At 38.6% G+C, this 23,659-nt stretch overlaps 4 protein-coding genes across 4 annotated transcripts in view; 2 read left to right on the forward strand and 2 right to left on the reverse strand.

The window, feature by feature from the left end:
- Positions 1-21: 21 nt before the first annotated feature.
- INTS7 (Integrator complex subunit 7) lies at positions 22-3,515 on the reverse strand. The gene is made up of 2 exons (XM_011316318.1): positions 3,317-3,515; positions 22-2,989 (listed from the first exon to the last, which is right to left on the reverse strand). Exons 1-2 carry the CDS (start codon positions 3,390-3,392, stop codon positions 150-152), a joined length of 2,916 nt encoding a protein of 971 aa, XP_011314620.1. The 5' UTR covers positions 3,393-3,515; the 3' UTR covers positions 22-149.
- Positions 3,516-3,574: 59 nt separating this feature from the next.
- LOC105273718 (VWFA and cache domain-containing protein 1) lies at positions 3,575-8,195 on the forward strand. Its single transcript, XM_011316319.1, has 2 exons — positions 3,575-4,296; positions 4,664-8,195. Exons 1-2 carry the CDS (start codon positions 3,825-3,827, stop codon positions 7,756-7,758), a joined length of 3,567 nt encoding a protein of 1,188 aa, XP_011314621.1. The 5' UTR covers positions 3,575-3,824; the 3' UTR covers positions 7,759-8,195.
- Positions 8,196-8,289: 94 nt separating this feature from the next.
- On the forward strand, positions 8,290-9,969 carry LOC105273753 (uncharacterized). The gene is made up of 2 exons (XM_011316359.1): positions 8,290-8,717; positions 9,622-9,969. The coding sequence occupies exons 1-2, from the start codon at positions 8,583-8,585 to the stop codon at positions 9,967-9,969; spliced, it is 483 nt and encodes a 160-aa protein (XP_011314661.1). The 5' UTR covers positions 8,290-8,582.
- A 3,437-nt stretch (positions 9,970-13,406) lies between these two features.
- LOC105273719 (uncharacterized) overlaps positions 13,407-23,659 on the reverse strand; it is a 17,739-nt gene continuing 7,486 nt past the window's right edge. The window contains exons 3-15 of the mRNA XM_011316320.1: positions 22,986-23,325; positions 21,248-21,301; positions 20,186-20,323; positions 19,914-20,051; positions 18,353-18,481; positions 17,736-17,938; positions 17,565-17,673; positions 15,941-16,171; positions 15,617-15,840; positions 15,254-15,461; positions 15,004-15,187; positions 14,763-14,865; positions 13,407-13,865 (exon numbers count right to left, since the gene is read on the reverse strand). Coding sequence (XP_011314622.1) covers positions 13,782-13,865; positions 14,763-14,865; positions 15,004-15,187; positions 15,254-15,461; positions 15,617-15,840; positions 15,941-16,171; positions 17,565-17,673; positions 17,736-17,938; positions 18,353-18,481; positions 19,914-20,051; positions 20,186-20,323; positions 21,248-21,301; positions 22,986-23,325 — 2,145 coding nt within the window. The 3' untranslated portion in view covers positions 13,407-13,781. The remainder of the gene's footprint in view (positions 13,866-14,762; positions 14,866-15,003; positions 15,188-15,253; positions 15,462-15,616; positions 15,841-15,940; positions 16,172-17,564; positions 17,674-17,735; positions 17,939-18,352; positions 18,482-19,913; positions 20,052-20,185; positions 20,324-21,247; positions 21,302-22,985; positions 23,326-23,659) is intronic.

Below are 23,659 nucleotides of genomic sequence, written 5' to 3' on the forward strand. Positions count from 1 at the left end.
TAAAAAATATTATTTATACACAATCTGTACAAATATTTTCCAATCAAAGTCTTTGAAACTAATTACAAAATTCTCTAACTACTTGAAATTAAACCTCCAATCCCTGTCTACAAATAATTAATAAATTTTCACAATTGTTCCCCTACCCCTTAGGGCATTTTCCGTTTGGTCGGTTCTTCATGGACCCGCACCTGGAGTGAAGACCTGGGCCCGCACTTCCACACATTTCCATCCTTATCCAAAATACTAGCACTGGCAGTGACTTGAAACTGATTAGCCCCCGAGCTGTTTCCCCCTCCAGTGGTTGAGCTTCCAGCACATCCAGAGTTTCCAGTTACCCCAGAGTTTCCCAAAGACAGTAAGAACTCACAGGCAAAGAAATCCCTATGAGGGATAACAGTCTGCTGGAGCTCATTGCCACCATTCGATGCCTCCCCATTGTTCCTGTATTCTGAATTAATCTTGGAAGGTGGACTCGTGGAAATGGAGATGCAAACAGCAGCCACAGATCTGAATAAAGAGGCCTTCTTCCCATGCCTGAGGACTCCCTCGATTTTAAGAGCAAGCTGAGACCCTTGGGGCACACAGACAGGCTCTCCAAGGACCCTGGGCTGCGGTGAGACCGAGAGTTTGACAACAGTTGCCTGTAGTGCCTGGAAGAAATACCTGGGCATTGGCAGTCTCACCTTCCCTCCAGCCAGCAGAACAACCTGGGAAATAAGTGCCTCCACACTGGGATGAGTGATAACCTGGAGCTCCTCACCCTGATTATTTGGTGCCAGTCTCCTCACCTCTGTGCAACATTTGGCCAACTGCCTCATCTCCACAGACTCCCCAAAAGAAAACTCAAAAGTCTCATTAGACCTGTGGTAAGCACTGGCATTAGAGCTCATGCAAACCCTCTCCACCGAATTGGCCATCACTCGGCACACTTCTTGCAGTGCTTTGATATTATTCAAACTTCCCTGATCTGCATCAAAAGCAGACTGATAAAGCTTCTGATAATTCTCCGCGCAATTTCTAAAGTCCTTAGCTGACTTTCTAAGCTGATAAGTCACTCGTCCATAAACCTGTAGTTTATCACTCGTCACTTCAGCAATTGATCTCGCAATGGCAGGTGGCGGAGAGGTGCACAGTGACCTACAGGAGTGAATCAATTGAGCTAATGCTTGCAGAAACTCACCCCGGAGTTTGGCGTACTCACTAGCGAACTGTAAACTCTTGAGGGGAGTACTTGCGGCTTTTAGTGCAGCACAGGCACTCGCATATCTCGATATTCCACCATTCAACTTCTCGAGAACACTGATTTTCCTCTGGATCCTCGATTCGGTTTTATTCTCCTCGAGATAAGACTCAGCACTTGTCATCAACTCGAGACCTGACAGCCAGAAGTGCAGCTGCTCTGAGGCCACGGACTCTCGTAGACCTTTGAAAATTTTCGTAGCTATTTTGTGATGCCCATATCTCGCTGCACCCCTTCCGATTCGATACTTGGACCATCCGTCCACAGCTTTTGTCACATTGTCGATGGCCTTGAGACACTCGTCATTCCACTCGTACCCTCCAGCCACCATTTGAAAGAGAATTGTACATAGCATCACTCTAGTGTCAACGTCCAGCGGTTGCTTTATTTTCTCCAGGACATCTGGTAGAAGAGGCAGGAGAACATTATCTCCAAAGCTACCAATAGCCCCTAGAGCTTCACACAAGACACTCGCTGTCTGTTTTCTCTCACCTCTGCCTGAATCCGACTGTGTGTTCATCAGAGTCGTTCCAATGGCATCGACGAAGATCGGTGCATGAGCAGGATGTGCTTGACACAATTTTACAGTAGATACCAAGCACAATTTCAATTGGTAGAGATTTCTGTCGTCATTGGCATCAACTGCTAGGAGAACAATCAACGACTCCAGACAGGAGATTATGTGCTGGATGTTGCTGACAGGTAGTCCCTCTTCGTAGCAGTAGCAGGCAATTCTTGTTAAAATAGTCACGGCCTTGACAGCAACCAGAGGATTGTGGGAATAGCAGGCATCAACGCAGAGAGATGCCAGGGGACTGTTCTCCTCCATGTTGGCGTCACAGGTGACAGCACTCTGGCTGAGTACTTCGATAACATCTAGGGTTCTGAGGAGGAGATCACTGCTCTCAATTCCATTCTCTGTTATCGAGAGCTTTGAGGCTAGGGTGGAGTCGATGAGATTGTCGAGGGCTCCACGAGGCCACAGGTGGGCTCCTCTCCTGGCGAGATGGAGCAGTAATTTGAGGGAGTGACGTTTCACTGAAATTCTTGGATCATCACGGATATAAGTGAGAAGAAGGCCGACTTGTGTGGGAACATTGATGAGAGTTGCTGATGCTAGGGTGCTCATAGCACTCAGAGTCACACGAACAAATTCCACTGCTGGATAACTTGCCAGGAGCTCCATGCACAACTCGTTGACCATTGAGGCTGTTGAGGTGTCGTGGTGCATATACTGGAGGATTGGTATCAGCTGGAGCTTCATCGAGGCTGGGGTCGCTTGACCCCTGATCATGTCTGAAATTTTACTGCACATTGAGACTGCGAAGAGTTTTGATTGAGCTGCAAACATTCTGGCTGCGTAGATGGCAGCTTCTACCTCCACTGAGTCATGAGAGTCCAGGGAACGTCTGATACTGTGGTGAACCTGTTGACGTTCAGGGATAATCGAAGCTGCAGAGCCCAGCGTGCGCAGGGTCAGAGCTCGGGCTACTGGATCGTTCGAATGCATCACGCAGTAGATTCGTTTTACGAACTCCTCGACGTTCAAGATTTTGTCCAGATGTTTTTCACTCTGCTGGCAGACACGAAGTACCCACACCCTCAGGAAGTTTGAGCCCAGACGGAAGACATCCGCGAGCTTCAGCAGGGCTGAATTTATAAGGATGGGGAAAGGGTACTTCTCGAAGAGACGGGGAAAGCGCACGATCGCTTCGCATCGTTCTCCGGTGTTTTTCGATCGGAGACCTAAAATGCCATAATAACAAAAATAATAATAATTAATAGAACTGTAAAAGGCGTAACGCCATACAGCGGAAATTTGGAAATAAAATCTTGAATCTTGAATCAATAATCAATAGATAAATAATTGATATCTCGAATTTCGACAAAAATTTATATTTTGAAAATATATAAAATCCATACAATATCATATATAATTTTTATATATTTTCGGAGAGGCATAAACTCTAAAAAGAGTACGACATTTAGAACGAATAAATGAAGGACTGAAGAGAGAAATTTCGGAGTAAATTCGAGAGTGGATATAGGTTAATTATTTGTTGACATGTGTACCCTTGTCCAGTTCGATGAGAGCTGAATTAGCATCTTGCTCCGGCTCACCAGATCCAATTTCATTGAAAGTATTCATCCTCACGACTCCATCAATTTCTCATTCTCCCCAATAAAATCTCTAATTATCCAAAGTATAATAATTAGAATAGAAATAAAGCACAGTACATCGGTTCGGGGTGAAAGTCTTGGAGAAAAAATCGGTGTGGAAAAGTGGCGTTTTTTGGTGCAGAGTGCGCCAGGTGCTCATACACAAGTGGGTAAGGAAGACAAGACACAAGTAGTCGGCTTGATGAAGTTTGTAAACACAAAAACACGTTGAAAAATCCACTACAGAGTGTATAAAAATTGTTTATAATGTGAAAATGTGACTGAGACTGAATCCAGCGAGTTATTGGAGATAATTTTAATATTTTTTATCACTGAATAATCCAGGGACTTGTGAATCGAGTGGTGAAGGATTGAGCTGTCTCTATGAGGAGGCTTCCACTGAAGAAAACACGATATCGTGATGCCGATTTTACGTAGACTGTGGATTGCCATTATCTTGTGCTCTCTGGTGACGTTTAAGACTCCAGAGGCTAAGGACGATGGAATTGTCGAGTGTCAATTGGGTAGAGCTATTAGAAAACAGGTTAAACCCACGCCACTGGGTGGAATGTGCCTCAAGGACATCGTAGCAGCGCTATCGCAGGTCCTCAGATCGATTGGTAATGATGAGCTGGGGCTCACGGAGTTCCAGGAGATGATGGATAAATTGGATTTTGTCAGCATTCCTGATAAACCAGATGATGCATTGAGAACTCTTACTGACAGCATCAATGCAAAACTAGAGATTTTTCTCGATATTTTAGAGAAAAGTTTGAATCTTGTACTTCCAATACTCGAGGGAGATGCCTATCATGGAGATCAGGCTGGAATCAGACGGGATGACATCAGCCGTAGGGAGAAATCAGTGGATTTGTGTTCAGTTATTGAAAATGGTAATTTTTATTTAATAAATGAAGAGTAAAAATCAATATTGAACCTCTTCAATTGAAATATAGAATCTCAGATTAAATACTGAAATTGTAAAATCTTACACTCATTTTTTCACAGTCTTATGACATTTATCCCTTATTCTAAATTTTCATATTCCTCAGTGATAAATTTATTCTGTAAGCGAGTGATTTTCTGAGGAAATGTCAGGTCTTTCATAAAGCTGAGAAAAGTTCTCTGTGAAAATGTTCCTCTCTAGCCTATAATTTAAAAAACCTTATAAGTTCATTAGTGACCATGTACCGTGATTGAATCTGCTCACAGATCCCTTGTTCGTTGCCACATTAAAAAAAATTATCAAATTTCTTTCAGAGCTCGCAATGAAGTTAAAAACCTCCCGATGGAAGCATCTGCGCGTTCTCCCATTCCTCCACCGTCCAGGGGTTATTTGCGGCCAGGCAGGACCAGTCCGCAACATCGGCTCGTTATTTCTATCCCAGTGTGACAGACCGAAGAATGTAATCGTGCTAATGGAACATGGAACCTTTATGTCAGATGAAGACATATCACTAGCTCGTGCCACTGCCAAGACAATCGTTGACATGCTCTCAGACTCAGACTCCGTGACGATAATTGGTTTGGCAGGTCGAGGATTTGTCCATTGCAAAAATGGACTCGTGAAGTCAACGGATGTCAACAAATTTCAACTAATCCGACGAATCGATGCGACAATGAGAACAGACTCTAACGAGTCTCTTATATTAGACCTGGACAGACTCACACAAAACGTTTCAGGGAACGTTGTCGTTGTCCACGTGACCAATACCCTGAAAGATATCTCCAACGTGACAAAAATCGTGAAAACAATTTCTTCAAAGCACGTTACCGTTCACCTACGAACAGTCTTAATTCTCTCTAATTTGAAACCCCACGTTGCAGTGGAGGAAACATCAGTCAACTCCAGTATTATCACACTACCCACTCACAATATCCTGGGGTATGACATCGCGAGGCTATTCTCCAGCTTGGAGTGTCCCACCATTAACAAGAAGGATTACTACCTCTCAGACTCATACCTGGAGACCTATCCCTACGGAAAAATGATGACTCTCTCCATCAACAGAGTTTCCGAGACAGCCCTGGTGTCTCTCGACATCAAACTTCACGAGTTTGTCAATGAGATCACGTACTTCAACGCAGGATCCTTCACGCGGGGAATTTTATTCGATAAAAAAGGAATTGTCCTGATGCACAAGAGTTTCCCGAGGATTGAGAGCTTATCAGAGCAACCCCTCAAGGTTTACTTGAGAGATATCGAGAACGTGGACGAACGCGTTGTGATGGAGATGATAGAGCAGCCAACTGGACGGATGGGAGTGCTCAATAAATTAGGGATCAGTGTTACACTAAGATGGAAACATCTGAAGTATCTTGATCTTATCGTCTGTGTGGTAACCGAAGAGACTAATACCACCTCCTCCCGACCTGTGGCTAAATTTCTCCCCCAATTACCTGATAATCTTCTGCACCATCGATTGGACACTGTTTCTCAGAACTCTGTTGACTTGTGTAATTACAAGGGGCACATTCAGAGTCTCTCTCATGCGGTTGTTTATCTCTCCCAGTGGTCGTTAAAACCACCCCTTGGGGATGAAGGTAATCGGGTGACTCCCCAGAGTTACATGGCTTACATCAAAGACACCACAGGATTATTAGCGAATCCTGGATTGAGTTCATCGGTTAGGAAAGACGTAGCAACGATTTCTCAGATTCTTGGACATTTCAAAAAGAGACACGAAAAGAGTTCCTTTGGAAAATTCATCGTGAGAAGGTACGTGACAGCAGTTGAGTCTGGAGTGGTTGAGGTATACCCTGGAACATCTTTGGAGTCTGGATTTGATCCAAAGCGAAGGGTCTGGTACACAAAGGCCCTGGAGCATCCAGGTAAAATCGTTCTTTCAGGGCCCTATCTGGATGCTGCTGGGGCTGGTTACGTTCTGACCTTGAGCCAAACCATCTTCGAGGGTCGACGAGCTGCCCTTCATACTCAGGGTGATCCTGTCGTTGCCATTGCCTCAATGGATATCACCATGGGATACATGGCTAAGGTCATCAAGGACATGTTGGAGTTCTGCAATGAGTCCACTATCAAGTGTTTTTTGATGGACGACAGAGGATATCTAGTCTCCCATCCAGCGCTCTTCGAGCCTGGAACTCCAAAACTCCTTCAACAACAGCACTTAACTCGTCAGGAACTTCTAGTCTCCACTGACATTCTCAATCACGAGATGTCCGTCAAGAAGAAGGTCTGCGTTAATCATTTGGATGGAACTGTCCAGAGGTACTATCAATTCAACACCTCTTTGGATCACGTTCTGACAAATATAATTCATGGAGAGCATTGTGTTAAGTATCAGATGGCAGCGATTCCAGGGACTAATCTTTTCTTTGGAGTTGTCAATGAAACTTGTGCACTAGAGGCATTTTGTCCCTGCAGTACAATGGACAGAACATGCCTTAACTGCTATAGGATGGAGCAGACTGAGTGTGAATGTCCCTGTGAGTGCTCTCTGTATGCAGAGGGCTGCCAACGAGCAAATACCAGCAGTAGCTTGGAGCCTTGTATGCCAGCTTTCGAGCAAGGAACCTCCAGGAACGAACCCACTGCCTCTAACTGGGGAAGATCATCCTTGTATGTTCAACAGTTGGGTATAGCCCAATGTCCAATGCCCGATTGCAAGACTTACGAAACAGAGAGTGACTGTTTGGGAATATTTGGTTGCCAATGGTGCTCCATTGATTCAGATGGAGAGTCTTCTCTGGCATCTCCATTCTGCTCAGATACTTATCTTTGTTTCAAGGGAGTTCTAGGATCATTATTCCCATATGCAGATGGTACTTATAATTCTCAGTCCATGGGGGATGTCACTGGCAAGGAGTGGCCATCAGTTGGACCTGTCGCTGGTGGAATTCTCGCTGTTGTTCTGATTTTTGGAATCAGTTTATTCTGCTATCGGCTTCACAGTGTTCAGACTGGTCTCGAGCATCAGTGCCTTCATCTTCATGGATCTCCAGATACTTTGAGAATGACTCATCTTGATTTGGGACTGGGAGGGGGTGGAAGTGGGAGGGATCCAGAGCCCGTTGAGTTGGACCGACCGAAAAATCATCTGGAGGCATTGCTGCTGGAGAATGGACCGCCCGTTTCTCCGTACAGGGTGTCAACCAATTATAGGAGGCCTGCTGGAGGTGACAGTGATCATGGATATAGCACTATGACCCCTCATGATGATAATGAGCAGCAGTCCTTTGCAGAACCACTCTTACTTGTTGGGGGTGGTAATGAACCGGAGTCGGTCAGAAGATCGATCGTATCATCGCCGAGTCCAATCACCTGCCTCGAGTCTCCTCATCGGGTACTCGCACCAGTCACCGTCCATCGGAATATGGAGACTAATTATTGTTAGGGTTTAAAAAATTCCCATTCATTCCCATTGAATCGTTCATTTATCTGTAGATCATTGATTACATGTGTTACTCGTTTCTCGGTGATGTCCCAAGTTGATATGCAATCTGCTATTTTTTTTATTGTGAATGGTAGTGATTTTATCGTTAAATTTATGGATAGTGTTTTTTTTTTAAATAGAATGAGGTTTAGAACGGGGAGGTCTTAGAACAAGTGCCAATGAACAATATTTATAAGATTATCAAATTTCGAACACAGACTGACGGAGAGGCGAAATTTTGTAAAATATTTTTTTAATACGCATACAGACACAATTTTTATAATAATTTTTTACTATGAAACATTTATCGAGAGTTTATAGGGATGGAGTTGTGGATGAAAATGTCGTAAACATTTCATTGTAATTTTTTACTTGATATAAAAAAATTGAGGTATTGACGTACAGATGGTTAATGGAATTATTATGTTTGCTATTTACTGTGGGGATTATAAAATCAGGGGAAGTTTATTGGTTGAGATGAATAAAATGTGATGAATGTATTGCACGAAGGTCATCACGTTTCAGGTGATTTTAAAACGTCTGAATGCTTCTCAAACCTCTCACGGTTGCTTAATATATCAATTAATATACCCGACCAACAACTGACATCTCAAACACACGTTACATTGTCGGTTAACTAAGTACTCTAATGTTGAGTGACGCATACAGAGCAGCTCCAAATTACGTGATACCGAATTTCGTGTGACGTAATGTGTGGAAAAAAATACCTGTGAACATCGATATTTCAATCGTGGGAATGCCAAATCCAATCTTTATGCAGAACAATGCACCCGAAAATTTCAGGTCACATGGGGGAGCGAAAAACGGCTTATAAAAAGTCGCAACGGGAGTTCCGACTGCTCAGTCGACTATTTTTTTTTTACAATACCTGGACACGTGCGAAAATGAGTATTGCTCAGGTATTTATTAGTAAATACTAGAATATCTGGATGTAATTACCATTCACTCTTAATTTATTCACTTGATTAATTAATGGTCATTAGTAAAATCATTAAATTCGTATTTCATTTGACGAATTCATTCACTGAATAAATAATAATCATTCCACGTAAATTGAATACATTTTTGTGTTTATGGATTTTATTAGTAAATAATAATTGTAAAACAGTCATTGTTAAAAATCTCTAATTTGCCTTAATTTTTGGTTACATAAACGTATTTTTTCTTTTCGCGAGCTTTTAAGGCTCGGATAGACTGTCTGGAAAAGATAATTTACTCCAAAATTGGGACTTCTAATTACTTCATCAATTAATCGTTTTTTCTGATAATTGTTAGCTAGTGGCCTAGTTGTTGACAACCACTAGAATGCTAGCTAACAATTATTGAAAAAAACGATTAATTGCCAAAGTAATTAGGAATCCGAATTTCGGAGTAAATTATCTTTTCTAGATAATCCACCCGAGCCTTAAGATATAGAAGTGGTTGAAAAATAGGGAAAAAAATCGCGTACATAGTCGACCATAAAGATTTTTCTCTAATTTCCCTTGACCTGCTATCGTAGTGTAATTCACCTATAACTATAAATAACGTTAAATTCTCGTTGGGAAATAACGGGAAATTTGATGAGGTCAATTATCAATGCTTATCCGACTGTGTAATGACTTTTTTTAATGAAAACTGCTAATGCACTGTCCATGAGATTTGATAATACTTTATTCCAACAATTTCTAAAACGAGAATGACTTCAATGAAAATGAAATGAATTGAATTTTCTGTTTAATTGGGCTTGACTGGTTCGAGCGAATTCCAATTAATCTGTCAACAACTGTTTTTCCATTGAATGATAGCAAGTTGAATTGGCAGGTCTGGATAATGCTGGTGATAGTGATCGGCTCGGTGGTATGTCTGTACAAACCAAGTGGATGGCGTCCGTCCGGAAAGAGCTTCAGGGCTCATGAAAGTGCTTATCAGTCCAATGATTATAATTATCGCATCGATAATTCGTACGGATCACCGACAGGTCCATCCGAACACGAGGACATCACAACAACGACAGAGAGAAATCGAGAAGCCACTACACCCTCCGATGAATCGCAAGAGGATTCGCAATCTAATCCAGCATTGGCAATAGCAAATTCCTTTGCATTCAACAGGCCTGTCTACGTCTACACCGGATTCCCATTGCAGCCAGCGTTCACCTATTTCAAATAAAAATTCTTCAGGTGTCAGAATTTTTAATAAATTCATTCGTATTATTTTATTCCGATTTTCACAATTCATCTCACTTTGTTCACTCTATTTATTTCATTAGTCCAGTGATTTTGGGATGCACTCCACTTTTTCGCAAGTTGTTGAAATCGAATTCCAGCAGAATCTCTTGTTCATTTACCACTGGTGGAGTTGCCCAATTTACAAGTGCGCGCCTAAGTAATATAACGAGATTTATGTTTGCGTTAAATTTACATGGAAAATTTTTATTGTGGAAACATTTTACGGCAGGACCACCAATGCATTGACGTTTTAGAAAACTTTTCAGTACGACTTTTATTTTTAGACATTATTGAAATTCTGTAGCGGTGTCGTAAAATAGGATAAGTGCATTTTTTAAGGGCAATTTTTAGTGAATATCTTGAGAGTGAAGGGAGATACCGTTTTTTTTTTCGTGGAATAAATTAAAAGAGGGATATGTCATGACAATGTCGATATTAATTGTTAGAAGAGAATTTTTAGTGGATATCCAAGCGAAATATTTCTGGAGGTATTTGAAGTCTAGAATGCTGCATTCAAGACTGCGCAACCATAAAATCTGCAAAATGGATTTTTTGGTGGAACAATGGGTCGGATAGAATGGAAAATATTAGAAGTTCTTTAAAATCTGAATTATGAGGTGAATCTTCGTCATGATTTATCCTGCACCAGGAATTTTGTAGTAGAAAAAACAGCTCACAAAGGAAATTATTTTACAAAAATAATGTAAAAATCTCATTCTCAAATTTAATTGTGGAGCACGACGTCTGTCTCATAAATATTCATGCCCCTCAGACTGACCAAGACCATAAATTTAAGAATCATTATTAATTCTATTGATTATCTTTATATTCATATCATGTAATTCATATCATGAGTCGATATAAGTCGATTTGAGTCGATATGCGTTAATTTGAGTCGATTATATAATTATATAAAATATGGATTTCAGATTTTGAATTTGATTCACTCCAATTATCAATCTGAATGATTAATAATAATAAAAATAATATTCAATACCTGAGAGTTGCACAGATACACATTTGAATACAAAACAAAGAGAAAAAAAAGTGAAAAGATGAGAAGAATTGTCGACATATCGCGTACTGAGAAGTGGTGCTTTGACCCCGTACAAGTGGCCAACACCACCTCGTGTGCACTAATCATTATTTCTAGCAAGTACCGCACGTGAGGGGACTCAACTACTGGTACTTACTCCATGCCGGTGCCACGCAAAGAAAGTATATCCGAGTAAAGGGTACATACGAATTTTTCTCCTCCCCCCCTCCTTGTGACTCCCCTCACCACCCACTCACCACCCCTCGTGCCACCCGCTCACCCCCTCCATCCCCTTTGCTCTCCACCCCGTTAGATTTATTATTCCATACCGTACCGGGATATGAGTTGCGAGGAAATTCAATCCTCACGCGCAGAGTTGTAATCGTAGTGGATAAATTTGTGACGCTTTTTTGTAACCGAGCTGTGGCATTTTCTTCTGTCCTGGGAATTCCCGAAGTTTTCCCCAGATTCATCAACCTCTGGAAATTCTTCTGAACTAGCATCTCCGTTGGATTGGAGTTTTCCGTCTCCCGGGTGATGTTTTTGCGTCAGGTGGCCCGCAATCAATCCACCGATGAAAACCTGTTGTTATTTATATTATTGTTTATATTATTGTTTAATTCACTGGGTTCAATATCTTTGATAGTTTATGATCACGACGGCAAAACCAATTTGACTTCACACTTTTTGAAAATTTTAATCGTTATTTTAGTTGAATTTTCAATTATGCAAGTTTGAATTTAATTAATTAAATTTTTAATTCGGGTTTAAAAGGAAAGAGCATTAGGATTTTTATTTTAAATGATAATTAATTTTTAGACTCATCCCCTAATCGAATAAATTTCAGAATTGTTTGCCGGAAAATAATACTGTTCATTCATAAACTCCATCAATTTATTCTCTAAAATTAATTATTTCTTTTCATTCTCTCCAGCTGTAAGATGTAAATCAGAAATTCGATATTCTAGGAAGAAAAATTCTTGAACTTATTTCTCTCTCTGCATATTTCCTCAAAAAATATAAAACCCACTTGTACTTTTCAAACAAGTAAACGTAATTAGTCTTTTTGCTCCAGTGAATCTAATTGGAACAATAAAAATATGATAACTGAGAGAACCGTCTCGGTTAGTTGATGTTAAGTTGATTACTAAACAAAGAATAAAAAATGAGATTACCTTTGCTGGATGGGGTACGCAGACCGTGAGGAGCTCGAGGTTGCAGATTTGTTTCATCATGAACTTTTGCGAAATGCCCGATCATTTCCGGTTATTTTTCTAAGTGAACAGTGAGTGGTTGAGTAAATAAACAATTTGGTAGTGAAATCGGCAAATGAAACAACTCCAGGACGATTTTTTATAGATATATCTTAAAAGCTACGAACAATTTTCCAGATAAAATTCAAAATTAAAAAGATAAAATTGATTTGTCATTAGAATTGTATGAAAATCACTTTGAAATTTCTTATCATTATTAAAAATCAATTAATTAATTAATATTTTTTAAACAATTCGCAATTCACGTGTAATTAAGAAACTTCACTTCAATCTTTAGTAAAAATTGCTTAATGATAAATTAAATAAAAAATTTATGTCCGCGCAATTAATATCCGTTATGAAATAAATAGTGTCCCTAGAATTCTAAGATATTGTTTAAATGATTTCGAATCCCGACAAACATAAGTCCGATGAGATTGTTAAAAATTTAAATATCGTTAAATATTCTAGGACCCTGTCGTAAACTGAACTTGGAATTTTTATGAGCAGTTTCGCAGCACGATGGAGCTTTATAAAAGAGCGATTGCATGAACAAGGATAGTTTACTTAAGCTCATGTTTTGTTTCTGAATGAAAATGTGTTTTACAAATAAAAATGTGGTGAATCCACTGAAATGTGGAATTTTCAATCTATTGTATCTCTCGATATCATTCAAGCCACGAAACGAGGACGGTGGCATCATAATTACCATAATTACTCTAATTAAATTCTGATTTCGAGGGTTTCAGTTGTGAAATCCAATTTGAACCATCGGATTTCCGGACTCATCGTGATAGAAATTCCGAGCTAATTATTTGTTCACCTTAGGTAGATAATCCCAGGATCATTTCTCTCAGAGGAACATTAAAAATTTTTCCACAAAAAACGTTTAGCCACGAATTCCATATATTATTTTTAAAAACTCCTACCTTTCATCTCTGCACAGATGATTTCACTGTAAATTTCCATAGTCCAAATAATAAATGAAAAAAATTTAAATATTCAAAATCATGCTGAAATTTTAAAATTCACGAGTAAATGGATCTGAAGTTGACAGGGATAAATGAAATATGATCGTCAATTGTGCAGTCTTGCGATAGCTTGAATATAATTTCATATAAATTGAGCCGCACATACATTCCACTTACACATAGAATATTTCATAAGCTTAATAAAATAACAATTATTTTTTAGTATAAAATATCTAGGGAAAACCATTCCTAGGGGATATCGAGGAGGTCAATATTTATATTCAATAAATCGAAATGGAAAGAAGGGTAAAAAATGTGGAGATCAATGATCACGCTGTATTTTTCCATCGCAGTGGTACGTTCAGGCAAATCAACACTTTTTTTATTTACCGATATGTACCAAGAGATGCATCTGCTGAATAACGCGTAATCCGATTGTTTTCCATTTTGTTTTTTTTTTTTCATATATTTGTTATTTTGCATTTTTATGTGATTAAGTTATCGATGTCAACGTTGCGTTATCCTGATATTTAACTGGATATGCCAGAAGATTTCCTTTGTCCCACGTGTGCAATTCCTGGAGCAGAGGCAAATGGTAATGAGGGAAATATTTGCATTTCGCATTTGAGGATGTAATAGAGCATATGAATGGAGATATGCGTTGCTAATTCTGCGAATATCTCGACAGTATGCAGTTTCGTTTGAAAATATTCGTTTGTTGCGGATAAAATTAATTCTCTGCGCAAAACGTAGAAATTGTCACGAGTAAATTTTCCTTGCTGAAGCATTTTATATGCCACAGCAGCTGGAAAATGATGGGTCATACGTTCATTGGTCTGATTTAAGAGAATTTTTTGACTCATTTCTATTGTAATTGGAACATCTACAGCCCAATCTCTATCGCATCCTCAAATCTTTTAATTATGGCGTAAAGTGGTGAAACGACATAAATCATTTCAACTTCATCGCGATTTTGTAATGAAAATCTCGGAATCTACACGCACAGAGAGATCTATTAAGAATGAACCTCTGACATTTAGTATTTGTGCGATGCATGAGCTTTTCAAGAATTTCCTTCAGAACAAAAAGTATTCAATACTCAATAAAAATGCTAATCTCTCCAGAAAAAATCCCACAGACTCCCATTTTCCCAAATCGAAAATATTATATTCCAAATAAATTATTGGAAGCTTGAGTTTTCATTGAATATCCGTGATGGTTTAATAGGATTTTATAAAATCACCCAGCGATAAAAGAAAGGTTGATTTCCACTTGGTCTTTCTCTCCATACGAATGAGGTAATAAAAATTTCCTGGTGACATTCCCTTATCATCCAGTCTGGCTTCATAAAAATGGTGTATAATAAAAAAAATAGACATCTTCTACAAAGGCATGATCTGGCATGATCTGGTGAAAATTGATTTATCCCATGGCACCACTTCACTCATAAACAAATACCATTGAAATGACAAACCTTCATCTTGTGATTATAGCGTATCATGGTGGTCTTGCGATATGGATTAGACAGTGATAAATCAACGTTGAGGATAGCATTTCTGTACAAATCCAGGGCTAAGCTGCAAGGACATCAGAACGACGAATAATATGAGATAATGGATTACCCCACAGCAAAACATAACAAACAACAGCAATTGTTAATGCAATTTCACGAAAGGTACATCTAGAGGGTGAATTACATCTGACACATAATCTACCTGATTTTCATCGCTGATTCTGTAACATTGTGCACCGGATATAGTACTCCACACGCAATGAACATTTCGCCAAATCTGTGGTGATCCAGGCTTATATTCCAAGCATACTGTGCTCTCATGTGCACAGCATCGACCTTCATAACGGCAGTATAATTCAGTGGTAAACCATACACCACCCACAAACCTAAGCGATTCGATCAACCAAAATTATTGCAACCAATTGGATGATTATTTGGTAATTATATCTTACCGTTTTCATCAACGTCAAAGTCAACAAAGCTGTTCTCATGGTCAGAGGAGTACAGGTAATTATCACCCCACACCGATAATCCAGGGAGAATGAGTTCTTTTGGTGAGTGGTGATAAGTGTTAGAGTGGGTTAAATCGAATTTGTAGATTGAGGGTCGAGACTCTGGATTGTAGAAGAATGAGCCGTTGTACACTACGTGGCCATTACCCTTTTTCAAATAATTTTTTTTCGATTTCAGTGAAAGATTGAATAACAATAAAGGAGAATTAAATGAAATATCATTGTGCGAAAAAGTCAATGGAATAATGAAATAATTCTGAATGAATTCTGAATGACTTCTAAATGAATTCTAAATGAATTCACCTTAAATCTATATGGAAGTTTGTGAGGGGTTGGTCTCGAGTTCTTAACACTTTCCCTTCGATTGTACTCATAGAGATAAGAGGTATCATTGCTCCTGGTGACCCAGAGTTTGATGTTATCAGTGTTGTTCTCTGTTTTTGCGAGGGTGTCATACATCCAATATCCATGGGCATCATCAGTGGCTCCTTTATACACCGGTTTGCCAATTAAATCGAGCACTCCCTCTGGATCATTGGAAAAATCAATAAGACTGTGATAAAGTCAACGTACGATGAGGTGAATGAAATGCAATGGAGAGATGAAATGAATGATTTTATAGCAGACCTCCAGCCCTGGGGGGCAGTCCTGTGTAAGTTATATTGCTGACGAGTCGTGTTATGTCGAAGCACCCACCAGAACCGGAATATCCGCACTTCACACTTGGACAGGATTCACATTTTTGCTGAGGTGGACAAAGATCGGATAAATCGATTTTTTCAGGGGCTGATGCACCGTACAGGACCTCATGACGTTCTCTGCCATCTGTATAGCCCATTCCAATTCTCCTTGTTCCCTCTGCAATTGTTTATCACCCCACAACATTACTATTCCCTCTTTTTCACTATTTCCCTCTTATTTCACTTCAAATATAGAATTAAAGGGGAAAAATCAGTGAAAATTGCGGAATCGCTTCGAATTACTGAAATTTTAGAAATTAACTTAGACTTATTAGCTTAATAATAACAATTTCCACTGATTTTATTAATTATTCTCTTTGATAGTATTATTTTACCACATTTTATTTACACGATTACCGAATGGGTAGGTAACTGGATATTTTGGGATTTTAGGGAAATGGAAATTGAAAAAATAATTGTCGGAAGTTGGGGAGAGGATTTTCCCGATTTTAATGTTAACTTTAGAGAGTTAATGATTGTGTCCTGCGGGAATAAACATTTTATAAATGCCTTATGTCAATTGAATGCTTTGAATTTATGGAATATCACATGTGATATTGGATTTTAAAAGCTCTCGGTACCGAGACAATTTGGATGTTTTTAAAGGTTTTTAGTCGTTTTAATGATGTGCTTGTACCTCGGAGGGGATTTGGCAGGCAACACTAATTGTAGAAGACCTTGTTTGCAGAGAATTACACTATAATAAAGATCTGTTGGCTTTTAGTTTCCAAGGCTCTCTCTGCTGGAGTAATCACGTAATTGTCAAAGGTTTCAAGAGAGGAATGATACAATCAACAATTAAATTTTTTTTTGTCAGAAATCGTGACAAAAAAATGCGCAATCCTTAAAATTTGTATTGGATTGTTATAAATTTTTAATTTTGATCCATAATTCATCGAATTTGACTGATTACATATATAATGTTCAATGGAGAATTTTCTCTAGAAGAAAATTATCCATTAAAATATGTTTGAAATGAAATAAATTTTTCGATTAAGATTTGCAGCTACAAAATTGTATAAATTAAACACGAGACATTTGTTTAGAAATATTTAATGAGTGCACGAAAAGAAAAATCGATTTCCCTCCATTAATCTCTTGTCATCCCATAAAGAAAAAGGTGGCGAATTCTCACGAAAAATCACGGAAGAACAAATACACTTTATCAATAAAATTTTTCATAGAAATCCAATACAATATATTGTGAATACACTGAGGTTTTTCATGAAATTTGCACGCGCGTCATCGCTTTTGTTTGGAAGTTTGTATGATCGATATTTTTGAATTTCCGAGACTGTGGGATTTATTTACCGAGATGCGTGCAATGGATTTCCACAAAGCTAATTAACAGCCCGAGCGAATATAGAGAGACCGGTATTTACTGAAAATTACGGAGCAACGATATTGCCGATTAATCTGCAAAATTCGATGAATAGTTTTCCTGATGAATGATCTTCCAACAAATTGCAAGTCAAGAAAAAAAAAATGTTTGCATTACAGAAATTACTTACGCTGCACCATTACTTTTCCCATGGTGACGTCAATGATATTCTTAGCTCCACAATGATAAGTTCCGTAATCTAATTCGCCGATTTTCGTAATGTTCAGTCGCATCTTGAACTGGGAATGAGAGATGCTGTGACTGGTGAACCAATAGATCGAGGGAGTGTGTGAAATATTACCTTGTACATGTCATGCTTGTCGTAAATTTCCATTCGATACTTGCTTGACGGATCGAGGATTTTACCACCATCCTTTTCCCACCAGGTCAATGGCTCAGGGAATGCCTCGACGTTGCACTCCAAAACTGCCATTGTATTGCCGTTAGCTTGAGATGTTGGCAGCACCCGGATTATTTCGTGACATATTCTGATGGCTGGGGGAACTGGAATGATAGATTCCAGGGAAAAAAATATATATATCATTTATGGTGGTCGTCTGAGGCCCGACAATTCATCTAATATTCATTAATATTAATTATAATTCATATAATAATGATTCAATTAATTCCAGACATGGTATTCAAAGGAATTAATTTCTGGAGACGTTCAAAAATTCTTTAAATTCATTCATTCATTTTAATTAAATCAGACTTCCTGATTTCCTGATTTCCTGATTTCCTGATTTCCTGATTTTCAGATTTTTAGATTTTCAAAATCCTAATCAATTGACACAAAACGCAGAATTAAAATTGAAGAACCCGACAATGGGATTGAAATTTTTGAACATTAATGCAAGGAAATTCTCTGAAATTCTCATTAAAGGGAAATATTTTTATTGAAAAAACCAGAGGACTCACACTGAACCTCGAGTCGGAATGTATGACGAGACTCTGGAGGGATACCATTGTTAGCAATGCATGTGTACTCCCCCATGTGTTCTCTATTGATCTTCGTGATGTTCCAGGTATCTCCAATCACCGATGAAACTGGAAATTGGAAGAATCATCAGAACGACGCGAAGTAAAATCGTACGGTTGGCTTTTTTTTTCATAAAAATCTGAAGAGCTGGTAATTAGCAGTAGAAGGTGTACCTCGTATGTTGAGTGAACTCTATTAAGCATAACAAGGATCAGAGGTATCGTCCACTCTCTCTGGAACCCTTCAGCCCATTCCACCCACCCAATTAACCACTTCAACGCGCACCGTTGAACGTCACATTCACGAATTCACTCTCGGAGTAACTCTGTTTTAATGTTTCTACTCTTGATGAAGTTTCCGTGTCAGGATGTTCAAATTTTAAACATGAAAAATGTGTGCTTTTAGGTAATTATCGCGTACTTACGGGGATTCGGTATATCTATGCAAAATCTGTCTGTTTCAACTACTACCAAAATTACGAAACATTATGTATCACAAACTATTCCCAACTTTCGGCTTTACCTATCTGGAGAGATGCCAAATATTTTACCCAACTTTTGCTGGTTTGAGTCTTTCCAATGAGTTATTGTTTTTTTTATATTTATCCTGAATTTAGTTTCTTACAATGAGTGTTCTCGTTTGTTCAAAATTACCGGCTTTCTCATTTTTATAACAAATTGTTGATCGGCTTTGAATTTAGGGAGCGAAATTCCAAAATTGTAATGGAATTGTAATTGCAATAATTATATTGTAATGACATAGACCTGCAGCACGGATCTGAGGCGAATAACATTTTTCCCGCCAATATGAAACTCCGTTTTTCATTACAACGCACGTGAACTGAAGTTTAATACACGCGCAGTGATGAAAATGTAATTCCTACAGGACATATTGCATTCTTTGCTAAAATTTTTTCACAAATTCCGATAATGATACCATAGACAATTCGATAATTAACAATTAGTGCCGAGCCCCTAAATACTGAATGAAAGAAAAAAACCACTCCGAAGTAATTACTCAAAAAATTTTACTCCAATGACATTTGATATTTAAATAAGACCTAATTTTTCGAATTCGTTAATAGATGAGTAAAAATAATATCTCCTAGGTTCACTTCCTAGTTCACTTGAAAAATAAAATGCGAACGAGTGATAAAAAATCCGTTAAAAATTCAGATTGATTCGAAAATTTTCCGTGAATTATCCACGAATTTGTCAAAAAAATTCACTCCAATGACATTTGATATTTAAATAAGACCTAATTTTTCGAATTCGTTAATAGATGAGTAAAAATAATATCTCGTAGTCTACGTGTAAAAAAAAATGCCTCGCCTTATCAGACACGAAGATAAATTATCCGGAGCGGTTCATAAATATGAAAAAGAGGAAATAAAATAGACAAAGTAGCCGATATTTCGCGGATTATCCAAGAATTCTGATTAAACCCCCATTCTTTACAACTCCTATTCTGCCATATTAAAGTAAATGTACGGTTTAATACCGTGCCATGGGCCCATTGGTATAGCAGCTCTCTCCTTGGACCATTGAACAACAGGGGGTGGATTTCCACTGGCTCCGCATTTCAATCGAAGATGTGAGCCCTCCCTCACCGCGATCAATGGCTTCGGCAAACCCTCCCCTGGAATATTTAAACGATAGGATTAAACCCATCTCCAGTCACACCTGTGCCCCTCCAGCACATATCGTTTCCCCTATTAGTCCAAGTGGGGCATTATTAAATCATGATGATTAATTAATTATCCCCCAAGTTACCGATGATAGACGGTGCTATCAGAAGTTCCGTTGACTTGCTGTCGTTTCTGCGCTTCACTTCCCAAGCTACCACACCAGGTATACCCGGCTTTCCATCCTGTCCTGGAGTTCCTGGACTTCCTCGCAGTCCCTGTGATCCTAATCAATTTTGTTAATTCATTAGTCAACATACTTTATTTCTGAGAGCACCGAATTTGGACGGGAAATCGTATTTGGGATTGATTTCTCTTTTGGAGATTAAATGTGAGTGATGAAAATAAAATGGTGGATGATAATTTAAAATGTTCATTCAATTACTGGAGATTAAGATTTGGATTATTAAGAAATTTCTTAGTAGTATCATCCAGCTTCTCTGGGTTTTAATGAAAAATGAATTTTCATTTGGCTCGATCTCTCTATTATTCTAGAGAATATTTCAGGTTTCCCAAGAGGCATGCACAATCGCCCTTTATTGTTTAACCCAAGGAGGTGCAATGTACACGTAGATCCCGTGTACCATGAGAATGTGGTCGTTACCTTCCAATCATCTCAGCGTTTAATCAACTACCGAGGCTTTATTAGCTCCTCCATCGTAATTGTTCTCCAGAAGGTGAAATTGAATCGCGTTACCTTTGTCGAATTAATTGTTTCATCAATCAACTCGCTTAATTAATCCAATGAAGAGTTTTCATAAATACATATAGATTTTCTTCATTCGCTTGAATTCCCTCGTTATCGAGATTCTATTTTATTTTACTGAGCTGCTGAGGAATTACACTTAAAACTTCAAATAAAAAAAAATTATGTAAAATCCTTCATTGACGAATCATTTAATTTATTCTATGTAACTCCAACAGTTATGGAGGATCGAGCGATAATTTTCCCACATTTTTAAATAATTTATTTATTGAAAGTTTTAATTATGGATCAGTGAAAAATTTAATGATTCTTCCTAATTGAAATTGCATTCGAACGCATTTGATCAAAAATTGAGAATTTCATTTAATTTTTAAGAACTCCTGGTCTTAGGCATTAATAGATAATAAATTAATAAAATACCTCGGGCAATATTTATTGGCTTACCCGGTGGCCCAATGGGTCCTTGTGGTCCTGGTGAGCCCTTAGCTCCTCGTTTACCTTGAAAAAAAAAATGATGACATAATTAGAAAACTTGGATCATAATTTTCTGATGTTTCAATTTTGTTGAGAAATAGGTTCCCATGAAAATTATCCTCGATGCAATTTCCCCCCGGATAATTTTATACTCTGTCATCGAGTTAATGATCCCTCGACGTGCCATCGAGGGGATATAACCCTGTGTACGTGAGCGTAACAAGTTTCCCCTGAGGGTTTGTATCACACCCGTGGTATTTCATCGAAACTTGAGGTGAGTATTCAACGGGAAAAGTCGTCTCATCACCGAACAATTCCAATACTTTCCAACTCCTAGAAAGGCAGATGATCGAGTGACTTAAACTATCGAGAAAGACAAAATTCTCATTATTTTCTCTCGCACTCTTCAAAAATTATTTCACTTCGCTCCTATATTTTTCACCCCATAAAAATATATATCCAATTAATTACTCATTTCATAATTATTCAATAATAATTAATATTCAATAATACCTTACTGATTACTTATTTCTGATAATTCTCCATAATCAACTTCACTTGAAAAATAAAATGCTAACGAGTGATAAAAAATCCGTTAAAAATTCAGATTGATTCGAAAATTTTCCGTGAATTATCCACGAATTTGTCTGTGCAATTTTCCACGGTAATCAAGCCTAACGTCTGACAAATTGAATCCGAAAGAGTGCCAAGACCAAAAGAAAAAAAAAATCAATGAAAGAAGATTGAAGATTCACTGAGACAGATCAAGAGGATTAGACACTCAATAATGCGTTGCAGATGGCTCCTTGTCGAAACTGCTAAAAGCCCGTTGAACGCGGCATCAAGCACAGGCTCAAGTACTCAAGTACTATATCTGTACTATCCCGAACTCAACGGATGAATACTCGTCTTCTCTACTTGGCTATTCCCCCACACATACGCCGTATATCTCTCGCTCAAGGGATGGTTCATCCCGTCGATCCATAATCCTCCTAAGCTTCCAAGATGAACAAAAATGAAAGAGAATGGCGAGGAAAATGTGGATAAAAAAAAAGACAACTTGGAGAAAATAAATCCGCGGCAAGACGTTTAATATACATTCTTTTTTCTTCAACTTGCACCAGAAAATTCATCACCATTTACTAAATATTATTTAACATTACGCATTTGATTTCTTTAATTGTCCTACAATATATTTTTATTCCTGTATTTTTTTATGAATTTCTAAAAAAAAATTGCTCTCTTTATAATAATTATTATTGTCAAGATTTTTCAGGCCACAGATTAGAACAATTTATTTTCAATTATTGGTTTACGGTAATTATTACCACTGGATTGAGTCGATGTAGCATGAGCTTTTTAAAAGTTCTTTTCTGTTCGGTATCTCTGTGTCCATTTCTTTTATTACCCAGAGACATTATGCCGTACCGTCATCCCCTTCTGTGCTCCTACCTCCTCATCATCTCCAACATCCCTAACGTCTCCCTTGCAGATGAAAGTGGATGACCTTCTTCTCTCTGTCGGTGTTTTATATTGTTCGTTTTTATTCCACTCTTTTATAACAATGAAAACCAGAGTAACGCTCCACTGTACAACGAACAAAAGACAGCCAAGTGTCCAGTGGATAGTGCAATTCCGTTTTCTTCTATTTCCACGAGTACTTGAGAATAGAATGAAAAATAGAGAAATGAACAGTTGTGTAACATACCGTCGGTGCCATTTCTCCCGGATAAACCGGGTGTACCATCACGACCTGGTTGTGCATCACGCCCAGGTGATCCGTCAGCACCATTTCTACCGGGCACCCCGTCGAGTCCTGGTTCACCAGGAATTCCATCTCTACCGTCGAGTCCGGTGGCTCCTGGCTCACCCCGTGGTCCACGCTCACCAGAATGCCCTGGCAAGCCTCGAGGACCCTCTGGACCCACTGGACCTGGAATACCCGGCAATCCTCGGTCTCCCATTAATCCGGGGAGACCTGGCGTCCCTGGGGATCCTGGGGGACAGTATTCCGCCGATTTTCTGCATAATGCATCCATTGCGTTGAACTGCAATCATCCCAAATATCAATTTTTCATTACTTTTACAACAATCCTATATTTCCCAGCTGGAGTTAAACTTCTCTTAAATAAATTATATTTTTTATCATTCTTCATTAAGGTGGTTGTCGCGCGACAGTCTCTGTAAAAAGTTTATCCGCTGTAAAACGGGCCAGTTTAGAACACAATGTTTTAGCGGTATATAGTCTCACTTGATTGATTGCATTGTGCATGGATAGCTAAAGCATAACTATATATTTTCCATATTAACTATTTTCAATTATATAAATTTATGAATTTTCGATAATTATATTCCGTAAACCAAACGGTCAATCGATTTGAT

The sequence above is a fragment of the Fopius arisanus genome, unplaced genomic scaffold (assembly GCF_000806365.1).
Source record: "Fopius arisanus strain USDA-PBARC FA_bdor unplaced genomic scaffold, ASM80636v1 scaffold00006, whole genome shotgun sequence".
NCBI classification, from domain to species: domain Eukaryota; kingdom Metazoa; phylum Arthropoda; class Insecta; order Hymenoptera; family Braconidae; genus Fopius; species Fopius arisanus.

What these genes read in the sequence shown, in the direction of transcription:
- INTS7 (XM_011316318.1), bottom strand. Translation starts at nt 3,392, where the DNA reads ATGAATACTTTCAATGAAATTGGATCTGGTGAGCCGGAGCAAGATGCT. An exon ending in TCTCATCGAACTGGACAAGG is followed by an intron (nt 2,990 to 3,316) that starts GTACACATGTCA and finishes ATGGCATTTTAG; the next exon opens with GTCTCCGATCGAAAAACACC.
- LOC105273718 (XM_011316319.1), top strand. Translation starts at nt 3,825, where the DNA reads ATGCCGATTTTACGTAGACTGTGGATTGCCATTATCTTGTGCTCTCTG. An exon ending in GTGTTCAGTTATTGAAAATG is followed by an intron (nt 4,297 to 4,663) that starts GTAATTTTTATT and finishes AATTTCTTTCAG; the next exon opens with AGCTCGCAATGAAGTTAAAA.
- LOC105273753 (XM_011316359.1), top strand. Translation starts at nt 8,583, where the DNA reads ATGCACCCGAAAATTTCAGGTCACATGGGGGAGCGAAAAACGGCTTAT. An exon ending in CGAAAATGAGTATTGCTCAG is followed by an intron (nt 8,718 to 9,621) that starts GTATTTATTAGT and finishes TTGAATTGGCAG; the next exon opens with GTCTGGATAATGCTGGTGAT.